The sequence below is a fragment of the Elephas maximus genome, chromosome 16 (genome assembly GCF_024166365.1).
Source record: "Elephas maximus indicus isolate mEleMax1 chromosome 16, mEleMax1 primary haplotype, whole genome shotgun sequence".
Lineage (NCBI taxonomy): Eukaryota > Metazoa > Chordata > Mammalia > Proboscidea > Elephantidae > Elephas > Elephas maximus.
This window is the reverse complement of record NC_064834.1, coordinates 72,723,929-72,736,195: the sequence shown is the minus strand read 5'-3', so window position 1 is coordinate 72,736,195 and position 12,267 is coordinate 72,723,929. Positions and strand designations below refer to the sequence as shown.

Genomic DNA, 12,267 nt, shown 5'->3' with positions numbered 1-12,267 from the left:
TTTCCTACTGTCATCAGTGAGAAGTGTCGGATAATGAGGAGCGGGTGTATGTGGTTTTGGTCTGAACATTCTCCCTAAGAGTTGGTCTGACAGTCTGGACCATCAGGATTCCCTGATACTTTCATTCACTAGTTCTGCTAAATTTACTTTTATGCCTGTTTTATTACTGGCCTTTCTCTGACTTCAAACAAGATAGTAGGGGCTGAGGGGTGCACAGTAGTGAGTGTATAGCCAGTGGACAAAAAACCAAATATATACTCTTAAGGAAGACAAATCCTAAGGCCTGTATAGCATACCAAGTACTTTACTAAACAAAACTTCTGCATGCTTTTAAAAGGTAACACTTCGGATTTCACAAACCTGTGGATTATCCATGTACCATACAAAACTATCTTCTCTGGTATCCAGTATGAAGTACCTTCGAAGAAACTTCCCACTGTTTTCATTTTCTTCAATGTCTAGAAAGCCACAGATGCGATTCTGACGATCCACATACGGCATCTCTGAGCCTGAACATCACACTGCAACATGAAAACATTAACAGTGAGCTTCCTGTGAGAGGAGCGCTTCCCAGGGGGCTTCACGCACAGAAGGGGCTGTGACTCTGCTTGTTCAATAAAGAGCCTACTTTCCACCACTAGGTGGGGGCTGCTAGGTGTGAATATACAGAACCATCTGAAGCACGGGCAAACGTTGCTTTCAAAATTAAGCTTATTATGAGCTGTGACTAAATTCAACAGTTCACACTGATGTGGGCAAGGGACAGAGCCTCCCCTCTGTTGAATAATTTACTTAACTTTTTTTCTAAAACCAACATGAGCCAAAAGTTTAGCTCTCTAAACTTTTATTTCCTCATTTATAAATCTAGAAAATGGACCTTTCAGATTCTTTTAGAATATTTTTTAAGTTCACAAAATAACAACAATAATAGTTAACGTTTACTGACCACTTAGTATATGCCAGGCTGTGCTAGGTTTTGTCCCATGCACAGCCTCATTTAATCCTAAAAACAACCCTATGAAGTAGCATCATCATCCCCATTTCACAGATAAAAAATACAACCCTAGAGATGAAGGCACTTTCCAAGGTTACAGAATAGGTAATGGATCAAAACTCGAACCCAGATTCTTGGACTCTAATGCTCGTATCTTAAACACTATACCGTCATCTCTCTCAAAAACCCTTTGAATTTTTACAACTACAATGAATCAAAATAAAATGAGCTAACGTTACAAAAAGAGCTAAGCAGGTATTATGTAACTTCCGTCGAAGACACAAACATCATCTATGAAGTCGTTATACAATCAAAGAAAACTTTTTTAAATCTGTCTAGATTGAGTCTCTAGATCCCCTATGCCCAACTACCAATTCACAGGAAATACAGAACACAGGGGAACACATTAAACTGTACCACAAGGATTCAGTCAACAAAACCCAGTCTGTGGACAACAACAGGATAAAGAACCCAGTTGCTTCAGCAAATAAATTACTACAGGAGAGAAAGAGAAGTCAGAGATTTAAAAGAGACTTAAAAGGCATGAGCTTATTCTGGTTTTAAAGTACTGAAACCTCTGTAGTACTAATTAAAGTTAAAAACCATGACCTGTGGTAAAAAGCCGCATTTCTAATCACTGTTTCTCTAGAAGCCATACATACCGGATTCCTGCCGGACGGGACGTTTACTCCCCAGCTGCACAGATGTTCCTATTCTGGTACTTCCATGGCCAGCGCCACCACATCTTTTGGCAGGCTGAATTTATGTAACTAATTCTTCATGTAAAGGTTCAAGACAAGTTTGACTCACAGTGAAAATTCAACTATCATACATCCTGTACACTGGGTATTTATATCACTATTCTGTGTGCAGGCACAGACGAGATGAAACGTGTCAAAAAGTTTTAAACAAAGCTACCCACTAAGTTTTTTGTGCATGTTGTAACCAATCTGGCACTTGGAGATTAAAAAAAAAAATTCTTTAAATGAATTTATCTAAAGTTTTAAAAAATTCCTGAGATGTAACCAAAATCTGAAAAATGAGTACACTTTTTTTTTTTTAATATATATAACATGCACTACAGGTAAAAAATACCATCTTACAGGATGTTTTAACAGCACTATCTGTAATACCTGCCCTGATGCACTTATCTGACTTCTGATTTTGAAAAAACAGACCAGATAAAGTACCTACTACTTGAAAAGGCTCAGATGTCTTGGAATGTTCACTCTGGAAGAAGCCAACTGCCATACAAGAAATCTGACTGCCATGTTCTGTGAAAGCCCAGCCAGTTACACAAAGAAGCCACATGGAGAGAGAGGTGGCCAGCCCGTCTGCCATTCAAGCAGAGTTAGTGAAAAGGCTGTGTTGGACAGCCAGTTCAGTCAAGCCTTCAGATGACTCCAGCCTCAGCCGCCATCTCACTGCAACTACATGACAGACCCCAAGAAAGAAGCACCCAGTGAGCCCAGTCAACCCGGAGAATAGGGAGAGAGAATAAATTGTTGCTTTAAGCTATATTAAAAAAAATAAAAATAAAAACCCTCAAGTATATAACATATTAATATAATACATGAAGCATTTAAGGAATTTTATGAATAAATATATTCTTCTGGATTTTTGTTGATGGTTTTTGATGCTACAGATAAAATTATCACCTGAAAGCTATTTGGAAATTAAGACACACTTTTAAATCATCTAAAGGTCAAAGGGAAACCCTGGTGGCATAAAGGTTGGCAGTTTGAATCCACAGGTGCTCCTTAGAAACTCCATAAGGCAGTTCTACTCTGTCCCATAGGGTCGCAACAAGTCGGAATCCACTCAATGGCAATGGGTTTGGTTTCTTTTTGGGGGGGGGGTGGGTCAAAGAACAAATAGAAGTTAAATTAGAAGACATTTTGAACTGACTTTATGGGCTTCTTGATGGAAGAACAGGTGGTAAAAAGACTGAAGAACTGATGCCTTTGAATTAAGGCGTTAGTGAAGAACACTGAATATACCATGGACTGCCAGGAGAATGAACAAATCTATCTTGGAAGGAGCACACCCAGAATGCTCCTTAGATGAGAAGATGGCAAGACTCTGTCTCATGTACTTTGAACATATTATCAGGAGGGACTAGTCCCTGGAGAAGAGGATCATGCTTGGTGTAAAGCAGAGGGTCAGCAAAAAAGGGAAGACCCGCAATCACATGGACTGACATAGTGGCTCCAACAATGGGCTCAAACACAGCAACAACTATAAGAGAAAGGACAAACATGTTAAATTGTATCACAGGAATGCAATTAGCAAAATCCAGACTCTGAGAAATTTCTCAGGACAAACAACATGGCTCCTTCAAATATAAATTTCAAGTGAGCGGAGGTAAGGAGCTGGAGGAGAAATCTAAAGATGAAGACTTAAATGGGCACATGAACCAATCACAATGTGTAGCCTTATTTAAATATTATTTAAAAAAAAAAAAACTATTTGACATATTTAAGAAAATCAGAAATTTGAACACTGTTTTTGATATTAGGGAAATATACATATTTTTTTCGGCGTGATAATGGCATTGTGATTATGTTTCCAATGAAAAGGAGTCCTTATCATTTAGAGGTATTTACTGATGTATTTAGAGCTAAAATGTTATCTGGGATTTGCTTCAAAATAATTCGGGAGGACAGAATGGACGGGGCAGGCATGGCCTAGGTTAACAGCACTTGGTGCTAAACGACGGGTACATGGGGTTATTCTATTCTATTCCCTCTGCTTTTATGGATATTCACAATTCTCCATAATAGGGGGAAAAACAACTCTATTGCACAGAAATGTATACGGCATTTCTCACCTATCAGATTGGTAACAATGTAAAAGCTTGACAACACGCTATCCTGGGGAGGCTATAAGAAATTAGGAACTATCTTATGTTGCCAGTAAAGATGCAAAATCATACAACCCTGTGGGAGTGAACTTCGCGCTAATAAAATGACATGTGCATTTACCCTAAGACCTGGCAATCCTACTCGGGGTTGTAATTCTGAAACTATTTTATGTAATGATAGGATTTCATGTATATTATGGGATAAACATATTGATGCTACTGATTACATTTAAAGTAAGTTAATAAAACTTTTTTTTCTGTTATTAGGAATCAAGATTTTGACAGTAAGACAAAAGAGGTACAAATTAAAAAAGGGGGGATCTTTGTGCAATTTTAAATCTGAATTAGGAATACTATGAAATCATGATCTTTGAAAATATGGTTTAAAAAAAACACACACAAGTTAATTCCGACTCACAGTGTGACCCTACAGAACTGAGCAGAGCTGCCTCATAGACTTGCCCAGGCTGTACTCTTTACTGAAGCAGACTGCCACATCTTTCTTCTGTCAACCAGCTGGTGGGTTTGAATCACCAACCTTTCGGTTTGCAGATGAGCACTTAACCACTGTGCCACCAGGCCTCCGAAAACAGGAATAATAAATCACCACTCTACAACCCCAGTGTATTCATTAACTTAAGCAAGGATCACCAAGGAACACTAAAACCGCTGGGTGAAGTTGTTAGGGAACAGAATATTTTATAATCTCAAAATATCACCCCATACTCAGTCTTTCTCCTTGGAGCACTTTCTTCACCTGGCTTCACTGCTCTCTCAGTTCTCCTCCTACCTCTCCAGCCACTGGGTCTCCTTTGCCGATTCCTCAGGCTCTAAGTGTTGGAGGATCCCAGGGATCAGTCCATGCACCTCTTCAATCCCTTGGTGATCTCACTCCACATCCAATTTATCAGCAAATCCTGTTGGCTATCTCAGAAAGTACCCAGAAGCCAACCACTTCCACCATTTGCACCGCGACCACTCTGGTCCAAGCCACCATCATCTCTCACCTGAATCACTCCAAGTTCCGCCCTTGCCCCACTTCGATCTATTCTCAACAGAGCAGTGAGAACGATCCTATTAAAACACATAGTTATTATTCAACCAGCACTTACACAGTATTGCTACTTGCCAACCACTGTTCTAAGTATTTAAATATACAGGGTCACTAAGGTTCGGAATCTGCTCCACGGCAATGGGTTTATTTAAAAATTAACTGATTTAATCATCACAACATTGTTTTACAGATGAGAAAACTAAGGCACAGAAGATTTTAAAAAATAACTTGCCCAAGGTCACATGGCCAGGCAGTGGCAGAGCCAGGATTCAAACCAGGGGAGCCTGGCTTCTTCAATACTATGTACACACTGCTCAAAACTCTTCAGTACAGTGGACTCAACCCTGGCTGCTCATTAGAATGTCCTGGGAGTTTCTGAAAATCTTGATGCCTAGGCTGGACTCCCAGACCAGTTAAATTAGAAACTCCAGGAGTTCTAACGTTTGGCCAAAGTTGAGAACCACGGCTTCAATGGCATCCCATCTCAAAGTAAAAACCAGAGTCCTTCCATGGTCCCGCGGGCCCTGACTTCTCTCCATTCCCCTCTTGCTCGCTAGCTGGCGTCCCAGTGGACTTTCACTCTAGCAATGGCACTTTCTCAGCCAAGCCTACTAAAACTTCGAGTCCTAAACTGTCCTGTCACCTCCTATCTCCCTTCCCTGCTTCGTCCTTCTCTTTGGCACCTATGACTACCTAGCACATGGTATCTGCCCCTTCCTTGCTCACCTTGTTGCTCGCTGGCTTCCCCACACCCGAACGCAGGCTCCAGGAACAGGAAGCTTCTCTCTGTCCTTCACTGTCTCCAGCGCCTGAAACAGCGCTGGGCACACAGAAGGTACTCGGTGACTATCTGCTGAATGGATGAATTATGAAGTAACTCATAAATACTGTATCAAATGGTTAAGTTTCAGACTGAAAGTTACTTTTTCTTCATCAAGCAAGAAATCATTGAGGTTTTTTTCTTTTTAGATGCTAGAAGGAAAAAGGTTCAAATACTGTATGTTTGAATTCCTATTTTCAGTAAACCTAGTATGAGGCAGGAAACCCTGGTGGCATGGCGGTTAAGTGCTACAGCTGCTAACCAAAAGGCTGGCAGTTTGAATCCACCAGGCGCTCCTTGGAAACTCTATGGGGCAGTTCTACTCTGCTCTATAGGGTCGCTATGAGTCAGAATTGACTCGACAGCAACGGGTTTGGTTTGGTTTTTTTGTTTAGTATGAGGCAAGAATGGGTAAAATTACATTATTAAAAAAAAAATGTATCCTTCAGCTTTATGCTCTAAGGTGTAGTCAGATCTTATAATCAGTCATAAATTAATATACTCACAGTTGACACATCCTCAGTCAGGAACCAGGAAATCAGAAAACAAAAAAACAAGCAGGCAAAAATAGGAGAGAGAGAGAGAGAGCGTGCGTGTGAGGGAAGAGAAAGCGACAGCAAGAGAGAGAATGGTAGGAAGGAAGGAAAACAGATATAAAGCAAAGAAATTAAATTCTGTATAGTCAGACCTCACAAGACCTCGAGGACTTCACTATTATGTGTTAATCAGATGTTGAGTGTTAAGTCTTGTTGGCCCAGAATTGCTGACGAACACAAAACTGAAGATATAGAGATATCAAGGATTAAATATTTGTGGAGTCAGGCATCTTCCCCTTCCCTCACCCTGGATACACCTCAGGGTGCTGATACCCTAACCATCACTTTAACATCCCTTCACTCTATATAAACAGTTGACAGTAGGCAGGGAAAGAATTCGAAGTCTTCCAAGTCCCCGGGGAGAAGACAGGGAGAGGAAGCGGGTGTTCATCCCCAAACAGTAGGTGAAGGCCTCCAGAAGAATCCTGTACCAAGCTCAGGAGTGCCTACAAGAAGGGGAGATTGGCATCTCATTTTCCAGTTCGATGTCTGCTTATGCAGTGGACTGAGTGACTGACCCTGTGCCTACCTGAGCAGGGAACAAAGAGATGATGACAACTGGCAAGGTAGAGGAAGGGGGCCAAGTTAAGCAATCTGCATGCCACCTTTTGGCATCACAAGGAAGTGAGTTTCCAGTGGGCTTAGTGGCCAGTGCAGAAGGCAGCTGGATCTGAGCTGCTTTGTTATTATTAAAAAAAAATCAGGCTATAGAAAGAAACCCTGGTGGGTGGTGGTGAAGGGCTATGGCTGCTAACCAAAAGGTCCGCAGTATGAATCCACCAGGTGCTCCTTGGAAACTCTATAGGTCACTATGAGTTGGAATTGACTCGACGGCAACAAGGATGGGGGACAGAGAGAAAAGACCTCACACATAAACTCTCTCTCTCTCCCCCTCTTCTTTCTCTCTCAAGAGGGGTCAATGTATTGGCAGGGCAAGAGTGAATGGGTAGGGGGCTGAGAATGTAGGCTGGAAAGGGTTTAGCCACAGCAGATCTCACATCTAAGAAATGTGCAGTGGAAAACGTTCCTGTAAGACCCCACCAAAAAGGTCAGTCTGGATACCTACTACAGTAGACATCAATGGCTTGCCACTGTTAATCAGTTGGGGGCTAAAATAGCACCACATAATAGTTGTCCCTTTCCATTTCTCTTCTGCCGAATCCCTGTCCAGGCAGATCCCAGAAGAGGCAAGGGAAGGAGGTACCCCAGGACCATACCTAATCCCATCCCAACTAGGTGCATCAGGCGGTGAGTGGCTGATGCTGGGGTCAGGGAGGGCAGGAGCTTTACACTGAAAATGAGATTGAAGGTCTACACTGGAAGAGATTCAACCGCAGCTTTTAATAGCTGTAAATGATAGAAAGCTATCATTTGCCCATGATGTCATGGGGCCGGGGGAGGGGAAGAGAGGAAGATCCTACAAAGCATAGGTGAAGGTGCTGAGTGATGAAACCATCTTAAGTTTGGTCTCGCCACCCTCAGACTGTCAATAACCTGCTGGCTGTGCTGCTCTTAGCAATGGGTGGGACACCTGACACAGAAATTCGCACAGGGGATTTACTGTACTGGCTGAGATGCTAGACTAGAAGCCCTCTGAGGTCAGTTCCAATTCTAAGTGCCTATGATTGTCCTTTCTAGAAGGTTTCATTGAATCCGGAGTTAAATGGTTAAACCGTAAGAGGTTAGGAAGCTTTAAGAGATGAAACTACAACTTTCTGGAAAATAAAGGCATTAGACTGACAAGTACAGTAAGGGTTACTGTATAAAAAACCCAAACAAACCCACTGCCATTGAATCCATTCCAACTCATAGGAAGATATTTTACTCTAAAACTTATTTAAATTAAAAAACACTATTCTAATGACTCTGAGTTTCTTTTACGTTTTAGTTCAGAGAAGCTCATGATATAAAATAGAACCCCCCAAAAAACCGCATCATCTTGAATCAAAGTAACTCAACTAATCAAAAGGCTTACTAAAATAAATGGCAAACATATGTCTGCTTAAATATTTTCTAGGAGGTATAAACTCACACGTTCTTTATCACACAGCAGCTATAGGAAAAAATCATTACTTAGGGCTAAAATGGTTTAATGTTATTCATAAAAAGATTCCTATTGCTGTAACAGATATCAACAGTTTTATTTTTAATTAAAAATATTCCATGTTTTTATGCTTCTAAAAATAATTAAGCATTATAGGCCAAAATCAAAAACCAAACCTGTTGCCAACTCATAGCAACCCTATAGGACAAAGTAGAGCTGTCTCACAGAGTTTCGAAGGAGCAGCTGGTGGATTTGAACTGCTGACCTTTTGGTTAGCAGCCGAGCTCTCAATCAAGCATAACAGACAGGCTTCTAAAGCTACCAAACCTTTCTTCTCCAAGAACCCATTTCCATACCACGCCAATGAACTTACAAATGCTCTGCATTTACAACTGGTCAGAAGACCTCGAGCTCAATTTTTACATCTGGTTCCTACTGTGTCAGTGCTTACACTAACCGAGAGGAGGGGAAACACCTTGAACTCTGAAGTTAAATTTTAATATTACCAAAAATACTCACATGTCTGAAAAAGCAGTGTTTGCAGATTACCTCTGCTCACAGCTGAAATCAAACGGCAAGTTACTGTTGAAGTACCTGAAATTGTCTAATAAAAGCACAGTGTAACTATTGCCACATTTGAATAATTACTACACTCTATTCAGAAAATTATCCTCCCCATTCTTAAATGACAATTGTTTGAACAAGAACACGAATAACTATTTATTTAACACCAAGCAATGTTTCAATGTCAAGATCTGACTTAAATTATGCTAATAAACTACTTCTTGCAATTTTATTCTGGGGTACAAATTATCATACAGTCAAAATAACTGGGATTTGCAGTATAACTATAAGAATTACAAGGAACTTTCAGGCTTAAGTGAAAAAGCCACTTAAGGAAAAAAAAAAAAAAAAGTCCATGAACTGTTTTTAGAGAAAAGCCCCCACAAAGATGTAAAATGTTCCAACCTTTCCCTGATATTGTCCCAGGAGTCTTCAATGCCCTCACATCCAAAGTGTTCACAACCAGCTCTTGTGTTTATTATCCACAGCAATTTCCCAAAGAAAATGACCCAATGCTATTCTTAATGTCCTTCCACACTTTTAGAAAGGTCCTTCCGGCTTATGAACTCATGGGAGTTTCCTAACAATTGTGTACTTATCCTGTTTTACTGTCTCTCCTAGTCTATGACAAAAGCAAATTTACACACCACCTCTCTTTTCTATTTTGTTACATTGCTAAAACTGGAAAGAAAAAAAAGATACAATCTGCTACGCCCCCCTCCAAGGCAACAATAAAAACATTAATTAATTAGCAAGATAAAGAGAAATAGGAAGCAGTTTCAATATTCATAAATCACATCTTCTTAATGTCACAAAAGTTATCCATCATTTAGCCCAAAGGACAAATTCAAAGCCACATACCTTGATAAAAGTATACCTTCAACAAAAACCTGTCAAAGGACACGCTGCAAGGGTATAGCATTATAAAATAAATTAACTATTAACTCGAATTCTGCTAGACTTAAATATTCATGTATGTAATTTCCCTTGGGAATATCTGGCCAAGATAAGGAAGGTTTAAACAGGCTTTTTAGGGGAATGCTTTCTGCCTCAAGTGTGTCAAAATGAAAATTCCTACAAAAAAATTAGGAAAAATAATAGGTACCCTAGAATAAATCTTACTATTGCTGAAATTAAAGTTCTTCAAATTGCAATGAAAACACATTGTTTTAAAAATAATTTTTTGAAGTTTCTCTCTGAATCATGTAACATGCAAAGTTTGCTGTAGCGTGTTCCAGTGGCATTAAACTAACATAGAAAGTATGCAAGCTGAGAACTTTGGGGAAAGTGATCAGTAGTTCTAAGATAACGGACAACGGTATAAACCTCAGAGCATGTTATTTGTTTCAGTCATTAAACACACAGGAAATAAGATTTTCTAGTTAGAAAACGAATTCACAATGGGTCACGACTTCATTACAGCAGAGAAAATCTTATTAGAACAGACAACCATCAATTGTAAAATAATGAAGCAAGTCTTTATAGGGCTGGAAGGCAAACCAAAGGCAAAAACTGGCAGAAATTGCCTGGATATTTCTTCCTGAAACCTCTCCCTGAACTTGGTCCCAGAACAATCCGGTTTCATGATTTATGCGCACAGCCCACGGTGGACGCGCTGCTTTGGGGTAGAGCAGAAGGAGAACCCGACCACAGGCAGCAGGCGCTCTAACTAACAGGACCGCGTTCATCGTGACCACACTCGCCCTTCTCCGGCTCCCTCCAGGACGGTCAAGGGGGAGCATCGGACACCACCCACAAACCTCTGAGAACTGCCCCAAAGGACACTGCTGCTCTGGAAGCCTAACGACCAGGGATCCTTCTGGTCGCCTCCCTGGTCTTACCTGCATGAGTCACGTGCCCCTCGCCCCCCTCCCCCCCACCCCCGGCACCTGCACGGCTTAGGTGCGAGGGGACATCCCTAATGCTGCCTGATCCCATGGAGCAGGGCGGAGTCGCCTCCTGATTCGGCGCGTCCGAAAGGAAAAGCGCGCTAAAGGCCAGAAAACGATGCCCAAGGCAGCTCAGCGCCGCCCTGGACGCCGAGCCACCCGACCCGAGTCGCCGGGAATGCCCGGACAGCTGGCCGGCGCGAGCGGGCCGGAGGCGCACTGTCCCGGCGCCAGGCGGACACGACCGTACTTCGGCAGAGCCAGACGAGCGGCTCCAGGCTGCCTCGCCCGCCCGGCCGCGCCGAGGGCTGAGGTCAGAGAAACAATGAAAGGATCCGCGGGGCCGGGACACCGCCCCCTCCGCCGCCCGGAGCCCGCGCGCAGGTGAGCCGGCCCAGCGGCCTCGCCCAGGCGCATCGCGGGAGCGGACGGGCGGGGAACGGCGCTGCCGGGACGGGCCGGGCCCCGCGACCCCCGCGACCCTCGCTCACCAGCGCCCGCCGGCCCCTCGGTGGACGCGCGGCCGCCTCCCCGCTCGCCTCAGCCGGCACGGCGCTCCCGGAGCCCGGCCGCCGCCGCCGCCGTCGCCGCCGCAGCCTCGCGCCGGCCCCGCCCACTCCGCCCCAGCGCAGCCTTGCTCCTCGCGCAAACTTTCTCGTGGCCCCGGGCCCGGAGCCCCGCGCCGCAGCGGCCCCGGCTCCCACAGCCACCGAGCTGGCCGGAGCGGCGCCCACGACGGCCGCCGGTGCACTGCGCACGCGTGCCCACGCCGCTTCGGCCACCGGACGGCGGCTGAGATTCCGGAGCGGGCACTCCCAGCCCGCAGAGACTACAAACCCCGGCAGGCCCCGCGCGGCCCCGGCGGCGTGGCGGGCCGGGCCTAGGGCGTCTTCCTGGTTCCAGGGCGGTAGCCTCCGAGGCCTCGGGGAGGGCCGCGCACGGAGCTGTGGGTCGCTGTGCCGCGGGGCATGCTGGGTTCTGTAGTTTTCGGGCTTGGCTGCAGAATGGAACGCCAAGTTCTCTGATGTCATCGCCTGGGGCTGCGAGGCACACGGCTCTTTAAAAATAGGCTTAGTTAGTTTGCGGATAGTTTGTTTGCAAGCTTTCCCATAATCGGTCCAGGAAACAAATGCACAGGCTGCGGTGTAACCTGGAGAAAAACGCTTTACAGCTCTGCGCGGCGCGCCAATTCGTCCCTTCTGATCCCATCTCCCTAGAACCGGAGCGCCACTTCCTACTTAAAAAAAAAAAAAAAAAAAAAATCACTTCAAGGATGTTAGTAATACAGGAGACGAAAAGAAACTTAAAGAAGGGTTAGTGGAGACTCTTTCAGGAAGGATGGAACATAAATACGTATTCTTTCAGCCACTCAAAAATTTAACATATTTATCGAGCACCTACTACGTGCCAAGTGCCACGACAGGCACTAGGCGTACCATCTAA

The 12,267-nt window shown here is 43.8% G+C and overlaps 1 protein-coding gene across 2 annotated transcripts in view; it reads right to left on the bottom strand.

Moving 5' to 3' along the window:
- The window catches only part of PLEKHA1 (pleckstrin homology domain containing A1), a 60,393-nt gene extending 48,747 nt beyond the window's left edge, over positions 1-11,646 (bottom strand). Inside the window, exons 1-2 of one of the 2 annotated variants that reach the window (XM_049855760.1) lie at positions 11,316-11,646; positions 361-521 (exon numbers count right to left, since the gene is read on the bottom strand). In XM_049855760.1, coding sequence (XP_049711717.1) covers positions 361-501 — 141 coding nt within the window. In that variant the 5' untranslated portion in view covers positions 502-521; positions 11,316-11,646. Of the gene's footprint in view, positions 1-360; positions 522-11,315 lie in introns of those variants that run through there. The other variant, XM_049855761.1, reaches the window with a different exon arrangement.
- Positions 11,647-12,267: the final 621 nt, after the last annotated feature.